Genomic DNA, 16327 nt, shown 5'->3' with positions numbered 1-16327 from the left:
CCAGCAGGCCACTTCCCCAGGTTCTGCCTACCACTCACAGTAAGAAAGTATTTCCTATCCCCAGCCAGAGCTGGTGGCCCAAGCACACGTGTGCCCAGACACCCACAATGCTGTCACCATGTGTGAATACTCAGCTATGTTTGTGCTATCCTTACCATTTGGCTTTCCTGTGTAGTGCTGGGGATCGAACCCCGAGCCTCACACATACCAACCAAATGCTCCACCACTAAACTACATCCTCAGTCCCCCACCCCATCTTTTTTTTAACTCTTTTGGACAGGGTTACCTCTAACTCTCAATCCTCCTGCCTCAGTTTCCCAAGTAGTTGGGATTACAGATCATCTCGACCCAGCCCAGTTTCCATCTCAAGTAGTTGGGGTTACAGATCTGATCGACCCAGTCCAGTCTCCATCCCAAGTAGTTGGGGTTACAGATCATCTCGACCCAGGCCAGTTTCCATCCCAAGTAGTTGGGGTTACAGATCATCTCGACCCAGCCCAGTTTCCATACCATAGTTAATATATTGTCTGCTGCTCACCACTGTAACTGTTCCAGACTGTTCCTAGAAAGAAGCCCCATCTTGGGGGGGACACAGAGTCATGTTGGCCTGCCCACTCTGACCCTCTGACCCTCGCTGTCGACCTTAGGCACATTCCCTCTGCTCCCAGGGCCTTTGTTTCCCACATTTTCATAGTTGCCTCCTTGGCTAAAGCCTAACAGAGCCGAAATTCACACGAGCTCAAAGAAAAATGTGTCTCCTTCAGCCCCACTCAAGACCATTCTAGACCTGCCTCCGTCACACCCAAGGTGACCAGATATGCAGGTAGGGTCCACATCTGAGAAGGGGGCAGCAGGAGGGAGCAAGTGTGGGCAGGAGGAGAGGTGGGAACTGTCATAGAAAAGGCCAGCTCGCTGACCTGTGGCTCTCACTCCAAGCTCATCAGCTAGGCTGGGGACCCTGTGACATTCTGGCACTGATGCCAAATATCAATGTTTTACAAAAGGAAGGAGACAAAGAGGCTGAATAAGATTTTTGTGCTATTTGATCATTTTTAATAATGCATATGTACTATTCTTATAATTAAACAGCAAAAAAAAATTTTTTTAAATGATTTTTTTCTTTTTTCTTTTTTTGAGACAGGGTTTCTTTATGCAGTCCCAGCTGGTAGGACTCCCAATGTAGACCAGGCTGGCCTGGAACTCATGGAGATCTGCTTGCCTCTGCCTCCCCAGTGCTGGGATTAAAGGCGTGCACCCTCAGACCTAGCTGGGTTTTTTGTTTTGTTGGTTTGCTGTTTTTGGTTTTTTAATTGAAGAACACAGTGGAACCAGGAATGAAATGCCATCTTTCGCCATAGTTGTGGAGTGGAGTTCTGAAGCCCCTTGTGGCTGTGTCCAGTCTGTGGGCCATCATCCAGTCTTGGGTGACTTGACCTGTACCCATCGCCTGCTGGGGTACATCTCCTTCCTTCCATGGCAAAGACTCAAGACCAACCATATCAGCATGATTATGTTAACTTACAGAGTCACAGCAAAAGCCACTCCGGAGTGGCATAGCTGCCCAGATGCCACCTGGAGGGACGGGCACCTCATGGGGCAAATGTGGTGAAGAAGATATACATCTTGGCCAGGAAGGTAGTGACAGAGCCTTGCCGCCACAGCTTCATCTCTACATCCAGGGCAAAGTCCCGTGGCTCCAGGACAGACCTCTGCAGGGATACCACACCAGTGTAGGCATTGAGTCTGCTTGTGACAAAGTAGCCCTCCTCATTACCCTTGGTGATGGTCAGGGAGATGGTGTCCCCAGCAAAGGCCGGAGCAGGGCCGATGCGGAAGATGTGTGCGGGGTACCAGCAGGCCAATCTGGAAATTGAGTTGGTAATGTGTGATGCGAGCTGGCGAGGTCTGGCACTCTGTGATATCCTGGCATGTGGTACGCTCACATTTCCTGTGAAGGAAGGATGCTTGGTCAGTGGCTGGGGACCCTCACTCCCATCCCAGAGATGGAACAGGCCCCAGCAGTTGGTAGACCAGAGATCAAGTGTGAGCTCTACCCATGGGAGTCCAGCCTCAAGTGAATCACTCAACCCTCTGGGCCTCAGTTTCCACAGCTGTGAGATGGTCTCCCAGGGGTGTGTGGTTGACAGTGACCGGCACAGGGTCCCAGCAGGACTTTTTTTTAATCCATGTTTGTTCCTTCCTTTCTTCCCCTTCCCTCTTCCATCACCCTCCCCCACAGGCTTCCTGATACCACCTCGGTGTTGCCTGCTGGCAGCCACACTCCACTCTTGCAGTGATGGGTGTTGTCACTTCAAGTTAAAGTCAGCTTAAGTTCTGCAGCTCCCTCACCTGGTGGCCTGCACTAAGGAGGCCACAGCCCAGGCAGCCCTGGGAGAGGCTGAGGGGTGAGGCACGGAGGCCTCAGTCTACAACCTGGTGAGTGCCTGGAGGATCCTGCAAATGCAGGCCAGCAGGCAGATGATGGGGCAGGGATAGGAACAGCTTGATGGGGTGCTCAGGAGACCCCAACTGGAGTCCTCATGAAGCTGCACCATGCCATGAGGCTGCTCTGGCTGCAGATCCCCAGAACCCCCAGGGAGGTAAAGAGTATCTATAATAAGGGATCAAATGCCAGGGAGTTGTTAACACAGTAGGTAATGCATGAGGTGTGTGTGTGTGTGTGTGTGTGTGTGTGTGTGTGTGTGTGTGCACGTGTGTAGGGAGGTGAGGCTGTGAACTGAAGTTTCCAGCAAATACTATGTCTGTGTTAAAGATTCTACAAGGCTGATTAACTGATTGACTTCATAAAACTGTTTCCATGAACATGCTCTTTGAGGCAACCTTAATTCATGTTCCCGGGCCATGGTCATTTATATCTGGCTCCAGATCAAACTTAACTCCCTTTGAGTAAGTGACAGCCCTCTTTTTGCATGGACAGTTCTCTATTTCTCTTCATAGTACTTTATAGGAAAGGGTAGGAGGTGGCCATGGCGGGAACCACCTGCCATTCAGCCTGAGGCACAGAGGCAGCGAAGGGCGCGGGATCACACCAGGGCTGAAGGCACTCACATTTCCGAGACACGGACATAGTTTGGTGGGCACTCGAAGCGCAGGCAGCGGAAACTGCCCTGGATGTTGTAGCAGGTCTCAGCCTCAGAGCAGTTGTGGGTGCCCAGTGCACACTCATCCAGGTCTGGGAGGGGAGAGTAGTGCTGTTAGGAGAGTCCTCGTGACAGAGGAACCCAGCCTGGACCACTCCCACCCACACTGGAGGCCTGGGTCCCAGATAGCTATGTGACCTAAGAGCACTCACCCCCACACAACAGCAGTGGGTCCCGACCCTGCTTCTCAGGTTCTCAGAGTAAAGTTCAAGGTGCCCCGCTGCACATCAAGCCCAACCATAAACTGGGGTGCAGCCTGGTGCTGGGCTAACTCCAGCACCCACAGCCACCAACCTGAACGCAGAGCAATCTGCCTGCCCTTCCCGTGTCTAAGGCACTCTTCCCTTGAGACACACAGAGGCAGGAGAGCTAGTCACTGAGACCCACAGGTCCACTCACTACACAACAAGGCCACCCAGGCTCCGAGTCCCAAGCCTCTCCTGAGGGGGAGTCAGGGTCTCTCCCATGGCCACCTTGCCTTGCTGGCTTGGCTTGCCCAGAATTTTGTGGTCAATGACACTGACCTCAGAATCGTAGCTTAGAATCCAGCTCAGAGGGACAGTGAAAGTCACCGGTCTGGTCCATCTCAGGACTGTCTCCTCTGAAGCAAACCTGACATCTACTAAAGCTGGGCCTTGCTGGGTCCCCGGTAGCAGGAGCCACCTCCCCTATTTCCTGATGTGCACCGCTGTGCCAGGGACATCAACCTGCACTAGGCTGGTGCTGACTTCCCTGTGACTCTTCCCTGCATCTGGCCTGTGGACCACACGCTTTCCTGCCCCAACCTGACCCTGGACAGAGTATGGCAGAGATTGGAGGACAGTAGCTCAGGTCTCTGAGGCTCTGCTTCCAGTATGCTCATAGACAGTCCCCTGCCTCCTCACACCAGGGCAGGATGCAGATTCAGGGCCAAGCCTGGAAGATTCTACGCTGGCATGAGTGGCATGAAGCCCATCGCCTTCCTCTCCTCCCAGGTCTGCATGTGGAGACTATTGCCCTGAGCACAGCTGTTCTGAGCACGTGGGATTAGTACTGCTTTCCAAGCAGGAGGCAGTTCACAGCACTTGATGCAAGCACAGAGTTGCCCAAGGCCTGGCGGAGTGGAGGCTGGCACAGAGCTGCCCAAGGCCCGGAGGAATGGAGGCTGGCACTCACCCTTGCAGGACCTCCCGTTGGCCATCATCGTGTAGCCCTGCTCTGGGCATGCACACTGGTAACTCCCGGGCACGTTGACACAGCGGAAGGTGCAGAGAATGCCAGCGCCCTGTGCACACTCATCGATGTCTGCCAGAAAGGGTCAGCTGGTGAGCCTCGGCCATCCACAGGCATGGCCGGGAATCCCAGGGGCCCGTTTACAAGGGAAGACAAGAAGGCTCTAATGGTGGGTGTGAATTGCTCAAGGCCACATAGAAGATGGGGACTAGAACTGGAGTGTGCCTCACACAACAATGTGTGCTACCGATCATGATGGTATCAGCCAAGGTGCCAGCCTGACTTGGGTGATGTCCTCCTGTTGAGATCAGGGTCATCATCTTACTTTACAGTAGAGGAACCTTAGGTCAGAGTGGAGAGACCCAAGGTCCCACAGCAGGAAAACTGTAGGCTTGGATATGAACTCAGACCCAACACCAAATCCTCTGGGATCCCAGCACACGGGGAAAAGGTCCCTTCTTCGTGAGAGTCCTTGGAGAGGACAGGTGCCTACCTGTGCAGCTATGGCCATCCTCTGCCAGCTGGTAGCCCTGGCGACAGTAGCACTGATAGGAGCCATAGATGTTGGCACACTCCTGGCTGCAGCGCTGGTTCTCACACTCATTCACATCTGTGGGGACACAGTCTCCATCACGGTGGGCCCTCTCAGCCCATATACTGGGCTGGGCTGGCTCACCAGTATCCTTGCTTGGATAGATATTTCTTTCAGCCCCTCTTTGCGGAGGGTGGGACCAGGCAAGCCACTCAGCAAGGGCAGGTCCTCTGGCCCCAGGACAAAGCCAAGGCAGAGCCTGGTGCTATCCTGCCAGAACAAATGACTCCAGTCACCTAGGCACAACATAGGCCACCAAGAGCTGACACTGCATGAGGGTGGGGGAGGGTGCAGGAGCTGGTGTGGGGTGAATCAGGAGGGCTAGTTCAGGGCTTCCTTGGAGCATGTGGGTACACTGAACATTTCAGATTAGACTAGGCCAGGCCTGCACTGGACTTGGGGAGACAGCCATGAACAAGGCAGACAAAAATCTTCACCTGGAAAAGCTAGCTCACACCTGGAGAGAAGAGGGGAGAGGATGGTAAACCAGGCAATCAGCATGCCCAAGTATGTCACGTGGCATGGGGGAAACATTAGAGAAATGGGAAGGGGTGTCTCATGGTGGTCCTATGGTGGGCTGCAGCCTTATATAAAATGATCAGGGAGGATGTGATCAGAGGGACAGGGCCATGTGACCATCTGGATTCTCCAGGTAGAGGGCACAGCATGTGCAAAGGCCCTGAGGCGGGAGCTTGTTGAGTGTTTTTAAGGAACATCAAGGAGGCACAGGTGGCTAGGGCAGAGGGGCAGAGGGGCTGGGGAGAATGTAAAAGAGGGCAAGCCATGCCTGGCCGTGTCTAATTCTTGAAACTCATGTCATTCACAAAAGATAAGCCATGTATCAATGTGTGGCTTGTCCATTCTGCTGGGCTGAGCTTCTGGGAGGCAATTCATGCTCAGTTCACCTCCACATCTCCAACACTCAGCAGAGGGAGCACAGAGGCGAATGTAGGAAGTGTGCCTAGGCAAAATGCTGGGGAGGTAGAAGCCCTGCCCGCTCCAAGTTGCCCACACCCAACCTGGTATGAGGCATGCCCACAGTATAATGTCCTCAGTGTCCTGCCACAGCTAAGCCCAGCCACACACAGCAGGGCCAAAGGACCGGGAGTCCCACCAAGGTCTCAGCAGATTTGTCCCACGTAGACGAGAGTGAGGAAGGCAAGGCTAAGAAAATGGGGCCAGAGATGCCACTGAGGCCCGCCTTCTCACTGAGCTGCCTCATGACTTCCCTCCCCAGCAGACCTTGGCCAGCTGTGGGCATCTGTGGGGACAGTGTGCCATCACTGCCCCAGCTACAGGCCCACCACACTAGAGAAGACCTGAACCACAGCCATAGTCCGTGCCCACACTTGGTTTAGCTCAGCATGTACTTCAAGGCTTATGCCACCAGCGATGTGCAAGTAGCAGCTAATTTTACATTCATACTGAAATTCCTGGTTCCTGAAAAGGCAGAAAAATGAGACTGCCCTGGACCTTCCTGCTTGGTGGCATCATCCACGGGAACCATGTGACCCACTGCTCCCTCACAGCTCCTGAACTCTCATGGTTGCCCTGTGCCACCTGGGCAGCAAACTCAAGGGCTGTCTGTCCAGTGGGAGCCAGGTGCATGGGGTCAGAGGCCAGGGGTCAGAAGTCAGGGTGGGCAGTACCTTCACAATGCTTTCCGTCTGCGGCCAAAATGAAGCCAGTAGCACAGGAGCAGCGGTAGGAGCCGGGTGTGTTCTCACACGTGTGCTGGCACAGGCGCCCCGGTGAGACCCAGCATTCGTTCACATCTGTGGGGAGACAGTGAACAGCAGCCACGGAGTGGGCAGCCAGCAGGGGAGTGGTCAGAAGCAGAGTTACCCCAGAGTAAAGGGTGCAGAGGCAAGAAGGACAAGATTATAAGAGGGCTAGAGCACAGAATCAGAGCCAAGAGGGGCGGGGGTGTAGCTTGAAAGTTGACATCCAGAAAGGTCCAGGCCAGAAAGTTGAAGGGGCACAGAGGGGCAGGCTCTTTGCTCCCAGGGGATCTCAGACCCCAGCATCCCTTACCAATGCAGGTCCTGCCAAACGCATCCCTCTGGAAGCCAGGCTTGCAGTCACAGCGGTAGGATCCAGGGAGGTTGTGGCACAGTTGGCCCTCGCCACAGCGGTGCACACCTGTTTCACACTCATTCACATCTGTGGGGCAGGCAAGCAGGACACCCTGAGGTCTGGGTGGTCCCTCTACAGGGCCTCTTGGGCAGAGAGCTAGATGAGGAGGCTTTGTGGATTCAGGGAGGCTCCAACCTTACCCACACATTCGGAGCCATCCTCATTGGCATGGTAACCACGCCTGCAGATCAGTGGGTTCCTCTGACACGTGTAGGAGCCCACTGTGTTGACGCAGCTGAATCCTGAGCGGCAGGGCTCCAGTAATGATGTGCACTCGTTGATGTCTGCAAGAGGGACAGGGTGGTGGAAAGCCTGTCTCGCCCTCCTATGCTCATCTGGCCAGCTGTGGGCTTTAGGCCTAGACCATCCCACCCCTGAGCCCTGGTACCTGAGAGTCCCTCCTCTAGAAGCCAGAGCCACTGGGCTGACTACATCTGTACACATCTGTCCAGTGGAATAGCTAAAGTAACGGGAAGTCAAGGCTGCTCAGGGGCAACTAGAATGGCAGGCCCCTGCACTTGCTTTTCCAACAGTGCCCACAGTACCAAGAAATCAGGGACCTGCCAGCTGCTCCCCCAACTCTGCAGATCACACACACACACACACACACACACACACACACACACACAGCTCCACTACCTGTCACACACTGTCCCTAATGTTTTCTAGTGCTAGCTTGCTTCCTTCCTCAGGCCACTGCCCAGTGTCACCTCAAGGAGACCCTCCTGGCTGGTCATGGATTGTTTATTACTTATCAAGTTATACATGAATTACTGATGTTTTCTATGAACACGGCTGCCTATTTGGTCTCCTCCCCACTAAACAGTTCAGCAAATGCTGTGACTACCCCATTTAGAACCCTGGAACATAGTAGGTACTCAGGAAATGCTGCCCACAATAAACCACTGAGGAGCTGTGTGGATATGTAAGATCCTCCCCTCCTTGCCAACTCTGGCCTGGAGGGGTGGTCCCAGGGCCCACAGGGTCCCAAGGATCCCATGGGCTCTGGGGCATGGTGGTGGTAGACAATAAAGGCAACACTTTGGCAACACTCAGGCTGGCTGGGGGAACCTCCAGAATCTTGGTGAAGCTTCAGACAGGCAGATCCCCCTCCGCCATTTGGTCTCCTTGTGATACGCTATTGTCACATGGACTGCCTGTCACCTGACCAGTCTTGCCTCTCTGTGTCATTGTCCCTTCTGCCACCCGTGTTCTGACAGGAGCCAAGTCAGCAGCTCAAGGGGTGACATCTCAGACCTTTTCAGGACAATGAGGCCAGCCTCCGTCACACTGGACGTCCCTACCCTAAGCATGGCGTGGAGCTGATCGAGAAGACCTCAGCAGCGGTCTTTGACAGTGAAGGTACCTGTGGGTTTCACTTCGGTCAGGAACCCTGTGACACTACATCACAGACAGTTCTTCCTGTCAGCAGGGTCAAAAACACACGACCTGCATTCTTCCAGTGTGGTCCCACAAGACGGTAAACTGAGGCCTTGAGAGGAACAGCTCCGAGGCAAGCAGAGCAGCTACCATTTTGAACGTGTCCCACCCACCCACTCAATGGATGAAGACATCGAGGCTGGGAGAAGGGAGCAGCCAGTTAGATCCACCGGGCCTTTAAAGCCCCCAGGACCCCAGGAGCCACAGCCCACAGCCCACTTACCCACGCAGTTGCCCTCGGGGTCCTGCAAGAAGCCATCCATGCAGCGCTGCCGGGCCTGGCAGTAGAAGGAGCCTTTGGTGTTCTGGCACGAGAAGCCTGGCTGGCAGTTGTGTGTGCCTGTCACACACTCGTCCACGTCTGCCACACAGAGGTTGGACATCAGGGGTGGGAGGCGGGGGTGGGAGGCAGGTGGGCCCCAACCTCACGTCCAGCAACCCTGCCACCCGTCCCCCATCTTCACACCACGGTAATCTCGGCAGTCACAGAGGTCTGCATCCCAGCAAGGTGGCAGGGACAAGACACTGGGGAGGCCCATGTCCCAGGAGTAAAAATGACATAACCACATACCCCGGGCTTCTTCATGGTCCCCACCACTATTCAACATCCTGAGCTCCTCCATGCCCCGAGCTTTTCCATACCCGAGCTTCTCCATGGTCCCCACCACCACTATTCAAAGCATGTGAGGTGATTTGATTTATGTCATCCTCACAGCAACACCAAGAAGTAGATCCTGGAGCTAGCCCATCTTCCTGTGGGGGAAACTGAGGCACAGGCAAGCTTCCATTGCTACAGAATGTCAGGCAGTCTGGCTCCCTATCGTTCATCACACCATACTCGTGAGAAGAGGACAGAAACACGCATGAGAGAGGAGCGCAGGGGCTCACACCTGGGGCCCTTGCCACGATCCTCCATCATGTCAGAGGCCTCTGGGCTTGCTGTTCCCTATCCCCAAAACGCCCTTCCAGGTAGGCTCCCATCATCTGGGTCTCAGCTACGCTCTCCCTTTTATGGGAGCCTTTATAGACCCACACTAGAGACACACCCTCCCACTTCCCATGGTCACTCTGCCATCCTATATTCCCCCACCCCCTACCACAAGGTCACAGAAAGGTCACCTCATACCAGTGGTACTAAAAGAAGCTTGAGAAATAACTTGTTAAGATATTTAGAAAAAATAACAACAACAAAACTTCTCTTCGGAAGCTAGACTTTTCCAGTGAAGGGAACACGAACAGTCTTCTGTGGGGCTCCATTTCAGTGTGCAAACAGGGGAACTGAGGCACAGTGAGGGGAAAGACTGTCATAGAAGCCAGCAGGTGGTAGGAAGGCCAGGGCCAGATGCTGGCCTTCTCCCAACACCCATCCCTAACCTCAGACGCCTCTGCTCCAAACACCTCCATCCCAACGACAGGAAAGTCAAGTACGGGAATGTGGGGGAAGAGACAGTGGCGGGGTGGGCACGGGGGGGACGTCCCTGGGGTGCAGAAGTGGGGCTGGACCTCAGCAATTTCTCACCTGTGCACTCGCCATCTGTGAGCGCATAGCCTGGCTCACAGGTGAGCGCCTTGTAGCACTGGAAGGAGCCCGGCGTGTTCACACAGTGCTCGTCCCTGGTGCATGTGTGCAGGTCCGTCACGCACTCGTTGATGTCTGTGTGGAGATCAAGGCAGCTGTCAAGGCCTGCGGGGGGGTGGGGGAGCTCCAGGGACACGGGCCTAGCACAACCAGGCACCAGGAGGCAGAAAACACCAGACTCTGACCTCAGGTACTCACCATGCAGGGAGAAGCACGCAGCTGATGTCCCTTATCCAAGTATCCCTTCATTCAACAAAGATTTATCACACCCCTCTACGTGCCAAGCAGGGCTCTCAGCAAAAGGGACGAGTGAGTGAACAAGACAGAAACACCTGCCCTTGGAGTAGACGCTGGGAGATGCTTGCATAGGCAGTGAGGTTGTCAAGAGGGCTATGGGGGCCACAGCAGGAGGAAGGTGGGCTGAGGTGTGGACAGGGTAAGCAAGTTTAAGGCAGGGACGAGGAGCACGGTCAGAAAGACGGCATCGAGTGAGAATGCTGAGAGGTGACAGCAGGAGCCACTCGGACAGTCCAGGCAGAAGGAACAGTTATATGACAGCCCGGGTGAGTTCAGGACCAGCCCAGAGGCAGGTGTGGCTGTAGGGGAGAGAAGAAAATGTGAACGGATGAGGTTAGGACAAGTAGAGATTGGGAGCCATAGAGGGTTCCTGGTATAGGAGTGAGGGCACCCTGGCTGGAGCTGGAGAACAGTTTAGGGGGAAATAGTTATCCCTAGAGGGATGGTGGCGGGTACCACCGGGCATGGGGGAGGGCAGAAGCAACAGGACCCACGGATGGCAGAGGCGGGGGGGTGAGAGAACCAGGAAGTCAGTACAGCTTTGGGTTGAGCAGCTAGATAGATACCAGCACCTGGGGTGGGCCAGCTGGTTGGAGCAGGGGTGCAGAGGAAGGTCTCCGAGTCCTCTGGGACTAAGAGGCAGCTAGAGACCAACCTCTGGGCTCACTGAAGGAGTCGAGGGGAGTGGTCAGGTGGCTGAGGTCACTTGAGGAAATGGGTACATGAGGAAGAGGTCAAGGATAGACATCAGGACACTCTAGAAATGAGCAACAGGGAGGAGGGAACAGTGAACTGAGGCAAAAGGAAGCAGAGGTCACCAACCCATAGTTGCCTCCAGGCCAGGGCTAAGGTCCCGTGGAAGCTCTGCCCAGCCCTGCCTCTCCTGCCTGTACCTGGGAGATAATGGCACTAGGTACAGCCCCATCGCTCAGTGCCACACTGGCCAGTGCTTATTCTGTGCCATGTTCCTGTGGCCACACAGTGGGTCAGCACAGCCCCTGACCTTCATGAGTGGCCAGCCGAGCAGCTGGATCAAGACAGGCAGAAGGAGACACATCCGGGTGAGGGGTGTGAGGTGCCCGGGGCTGAGCTCAGAGGACTGTCTGCCCTGGTCCTGCAATGCCAGCTGCTTCTCAGGGTGATAGCATTTGAGTTGAATCTATGAGATAACTAGGGGACCAGGTAGGAAAGTGGGGTAGGGGAAGAGACCCTTCCAGGAGAGGAATGGGGACAGGGAAGTGACAGTTCTGGTTAGCCACCACAAAGACTTCTGATTTACAGCTGGACTGGCGCAGGGATCCAGGAGTGTTCCACAGCCGGGAGGCCTCACAGTATTGAATGGTAACAGCCACCACACACAAGGGATCACCAGAGGGTCAGGAAGTTACAAGAACTGATGAGACTCACTGTCTTGTGATCCAGGGGTGGCCATTTCACAGACGGGGAAATCTCTCTCCCCAAAGGGATGCCACTGGACTGAGTTACGCAGCCAACAGGGCCAGAAGCCAGGGCACTTGGTCCAAGCTACACCCTTTCCTCACGGCTTGCTTCCCACTGCCAGGGAGGCCCCAGCTCCCCAAGGTCCAGCCCAGCTGGGAACTTTAAGAGTCAAGCACAGGGGGCCCTAGCAGAGGCCACACCCACTCCTGTCCCCAGCTTCCATGCCTCAGTGGCTCAGGAACCCTGCCAGAGCTCCTCACAGGAACTAATGCACCTGACCTCCACGGTGACCTTCAGAGGCAGGCACCATCATCTACCTGTTTCATGGAGGGGGAAACTAAGGCCCAGAGGGGTTAGCGGACTCCAGCGAAAGCACACTTCATCCTAGCATGATCCCGCCCCTCCCTTGCCTGAGTTACTGCACCTGAGTGGAGTAACTGGGGAACCCCCAAGCCCCCAAGCAATATTTGCATGGAACAGGACGGGAGGCTGATAGTTTATGCAGAGTAAAGAGGGAAGAAATAGAGCATGCTCATAAATCTTGCTGAATGGAATGTAACTTGGCTTTCTTATCCTCAGGCCCATCTTCCAGCTACTAAAGACCCTGCAGCACAGGTCTTAGCGGCCGAGCCAGGGAGTGGCAGGTGGGAGGACATCCTGTGAAGGGGCTCACATGCCTCCCAACGGGCACACACAGACCCAGCCCACCCAGGAGGGGCTGCCACCACCGGCAAGCACGTCGGGAGGGCCATGTTGTACCACGGCTGCAGCCAGGCAAACATGTCGGCCCAGCAGTGCGGAGGAAGGAGTAAGAGGACATGTCCAGGCTGGACATGGTCCCCAAGCACAGGCAAGACAGACAGGATTCTGGTCGCAAGCCCTGAGCACTCTGCGCCCAGTTCCCACCTTCACACCTTTGTCTCAGCTGTCTCCTTGATTTGTGCCTTTCCCCATCTCCATGTCCTGCCCATTCTTGGAAACAGGTGTAGATGCCTCCTCCCCTGGGTGCCACTGGCAAGAGTGACATCTCCTTTGCCTGTGTCCCTGTCATAGCATTGGCCAGCCTTCCTGACTTCCCCACTACTCGGGGTTATCTCTGAGATGCCCAAAGCCAGGGCTTTGTTTCCTTCGTGAGAATACCAGATGACCCAGACACAAGACAGCATGGAGCCCTTCCTTGCCCACAGAACCCCAGAGTCCCAACCAATCAGGCATAGGTAGACAAGAGGCCCAGGCATGTACGGGCTGACACAGGGCCCACACCCTCCTGCCCATTGAGGGAAGACTCAGAGGAAAAGTGCCACCTGCTCAGGGTCACACAACAAATGGATGCCGAACTGGGTCGTCTGGACCCAGTACAATCCACTCCCCTTTTGGGAGATTCCGGATGAATCTATAGGCAATCTAAATGACTGAGGTGACAGGCTACATGACTCAGGCTGTGTGTACACTGCTCATGTCCCACAATCCTCCTAGGTGTCAACAGCTTCCAATAGCTGAGAAAAGACAAGGTCCAGAGCTACTAGGGTCCTGTTTCCAACCCGGGCCTCTCTGCCTCCACACTGCTGCACAGTCCTGGTACCCACACCTGGCCTCCCTGTCCCTGACACACCAGGGAGCTATCTCATCGGCTTTCTGCGTCACAGGCATAATCTGGGAACACAGCCACCGAGACCAAGCGGGACAAGACACCGGGACACGAGGGGGTGACACAGAGCGCAGCAGGCCGCTGTGTGGGAGCTCACATGCAAAGGACGGGTCCTTTAGCATGTGGCACGATGTGGTGGGCTGGCGTGGGGGGCAGAGCAGACAGCCGTGGCACAGGCGGCAGGCAGGGGCTCCAGCTTACCCACACACTTCCTATGTGCGTTGAGGATATAGCCCTCTGCACAGATCACTGTGTGGTTGACACAGTAGAAGGATCCCAGGGTGTTCACACAGAACTGTTGCCAGCTACAATCGTGAGTGCCCATCAAGCACTCGTCTTGGTCTAACGACAGCCACGGAAGGAAAAACAGAAGACTGTTAGTTAGAGAGGCATGGCTGCCAGGGGCGTCCAGGGACAGAGAGAGAGAAAAAAACCAAAAAACCAAAAAACCTATGTGTGCCTGTCAGTGTGATGGCTGAACCTCCGACCCAAGTTGAGCTTGTAAAACTCAAAGATGATAGAGCTGGCTCCCACCGCCCAGGAAGGGGCAGATGGAGTAAGACTCAGAGAAGACAAGCAACCCAGCCCACATTCACACCACAGGCTGCAAGCTGCCCCCCACCCACTCTCTGTCACGTCCAAGTCTGCAGCCACCAAGGAATTAGCGACAGAAGAACCTGCAAGTTCAAAGCCTTCGGGGTCATGGCCAGCAGCATTCACAGAAGGAGGTGGGGATCTCCAGAGGCTGCCAGGCTAGGGGCTATGCAAAAGGGTCTCCAGGGGCAGGTTTTTGAAGTTTCATCAGAAACTCAAATTTGGAAATGTTTTAAAAAAAATTCTCAGGCTGTCCCAGCAGGGAATTCCTGCGATTGTTTCTGAGAACAGAGTAGGGCAGGTCTCCTTCTGTGTGGGAGCTGGACACACCCTCACAGATGCTCCTTTGCAACCTCTGGCTTCTACCCCTCAGCTCTTCTGCTGGAGTGCTCCCGGAGAGAAGGGGCACGTGGGAGAACGTGAACACCAGCCAAGCCACACGGCCAGCAGAGGTAGCACACTGGGCACCCCGGTCCCAGGTCCCTGGTGGGGATCGGATCTGAAGACTTCTGAACCAAGATAACCTTCTTAGTCCCCAGAGTCCTGGGGAGACTCAGAGCCCAAAGAACACAGTATCCTTTGGGCCTGTCATCTCCACCACCGGAGAAAAAGGTCGGTCAGTTGCCACCATGGTATGTGCCTTAGCTACCTTCTCTAGACTAACAGGATGGTGTCACTCATATACAAACTGAGTCTCCAGAATGATTGGATGTGGGATCTGAGCTTCATAAAGGCATGTGGGCATCCTCTTGGACAGACTTGATCATCATATGCAGACATTCAGACTATGTCTCCTGCGCCCGAGCCCATGCATATCCTGGACCTGTAGTTCTCTATGCCACCTCTGTCCAGATAAGAGGGGTAAGGTCCTGGGACGTCTCAAGCCGGTTCAGACAAAACTCACCGAGGAAGCCAACCAGCAAGTGTCAGAACTGCTGTTCCCGCTGTACACTGTGTGCTGGGAGGTCCTAGTCTACAATGGCCCTACCGAGACAGGACCTCACCTTCGCTGGTCACCGGGGTGAAGGGACTTTGTGACCATCACTCTTCATGTGCTTGTGAATGGCAGAGGAAGCTCACTGTCACCAATGTCAACTCGCCCTCCATGACTGAGGCCCTTCTCCCCACTTCAGGCATGCAGGGTGGGGGTGGGGTTGGGGGTGGGGGACCACTTCTGGATGTGCCCCTGACACAGGGACACATCTCCCCCTTCTCCCTCTCTTCACCTTGGCCTTGAGCATGGATGAACTCAGAGATCACAAAGCTAGCTCAGCCACACAGACCAGGCCAGCCCCCAGGGAGCCATGAGGTGAGTATGGCCCATGTCTGGCATGGGTCTGGGTTAGAACACAAGTTCTGAGCTTTCCCGGGGTGCCCAATCAGGACGTCTGGGGAGCCTGTGGAGTGCCCGGGAATCCTGTCCAGCGGGACTCCAGGTGACATGGGAACAAGTTCAGTTCTGAGAAGAACTCCTCTGGAAAGCAGCAGAGCAACCAGACACGAGCTGGGACCTTGGACCTTCCCAGCACCACAGTAGGCCCATCCCACCAAGGGCTCAGTGACACCAAGGGCACCATCTCCACTGCTCTGCTGGGGTTCTCTGTCACAACAGCTGAACCTCATGATCAGAGTGAGTTTGAAGTCCTCCTGGTCGCCCCTACCCTAAGCCCTCACCACAGGGCAACCTGACCTGCAAAAGTTAGAGGGTGACCCCAAGGTACTCACCTTCACAGGACACGCCATCCGCCATGATGGCGTAGCCAGGGAAGCAGGAGCACATGGCTGTGCCGCCAACAACACGGCACACCTGCTGGCAGGGCCCGTTGTCTGAGGGGAAATTCCTGCAGTCAGAACACATAAGCCTTGGCCCCGACCGCACTGCCCATCCCCCAACTCTGCGATATGGGCGGGGGTCGCCACTGCATGCCCGGCGAGTCAGAGATGTGGAAAGATGAGAACCCTGTGCCCATGCCTTTTCACAGGGTCCCCAGGAGGCAGTTCCAGTCCCAGCTGGCACCGGGAACAATATTTTGAGTTTCTCCCACACACCACTCAGATGGCAAGCCATTCCTTGAGTACTAGGGAGGACAGTGAGGAACAGAAGGCAGGAAGGAAGGACTTCCCAGCATTCCTGAATGAAAACTTGGCTTCATAGGAGGAATGGGACAGAGCAGGTGACCAACTTGACCAGGGCCACACGGAGACCCAGAATCCCCTGGTTGTCGCCT

At 55.1% G+C, this 16327-nt stretch overlaps 1 protein-coding gene across 1 annotated transcript in view; it reads right to left on the bottom strand.

Moving 5' to 3' along the window:
• Positions 1–1074: 1074 nt before the first annotated feature.
• The window catches only part of Fbln2 (fibulin 2), a 62642-nt gene continuing 47389 nt past the window's right edge, over positions 1075–16327 (bottom strand). The window contains 12 exon segments of the mRNA XM_052721187.1: positions 1075–1847; positions 1849–1948; positions 3070–3193; positions 4317–4445; positions 4867–4983; positions 6615–6740; positions 7000–7128; positions 7242–7385; positions 8765–8902; positions 10061–10195; positions 13707–13847; positions 15825–15926. Of these exon segments, the coding sequence (XP_052577147.1) occupies positions 1590–1847; positions 1849–1948; positions 3070–3193; positions 4317–4445; positions 4867–4983; positions 6615–6740; positions 7000–7128; positions 7242–7385; positions 8765–8902; positions 10061–10195; positions 13707–13847; positions 15825–15926 (1643 nt within the window). The 3' untranslated portion in view covers positions 1075–1589.

This window comes from Peromyscus californicus, unplaced genomic scaffold (assembly GCF_007827085.1).
Source record: "Peromyscus californicus insignis strain IS unplaced genomic scaffold, ASM782708v3 Scaffold_6__1_contigs__length_162567912, whole genome shotgun sequence".
In the NCBI taxonomy this organism is placed as follows: Eukaryota; Metazoa; Chordata; class Mammalia; order Rodentia; family Cricetidae; genus Peromyscus; species Peromyscus californicus.
Note: the sequence above shows the minus strand (reverse complement) of the source record. Positions and strands in the feature narration are given on the sequence as shown.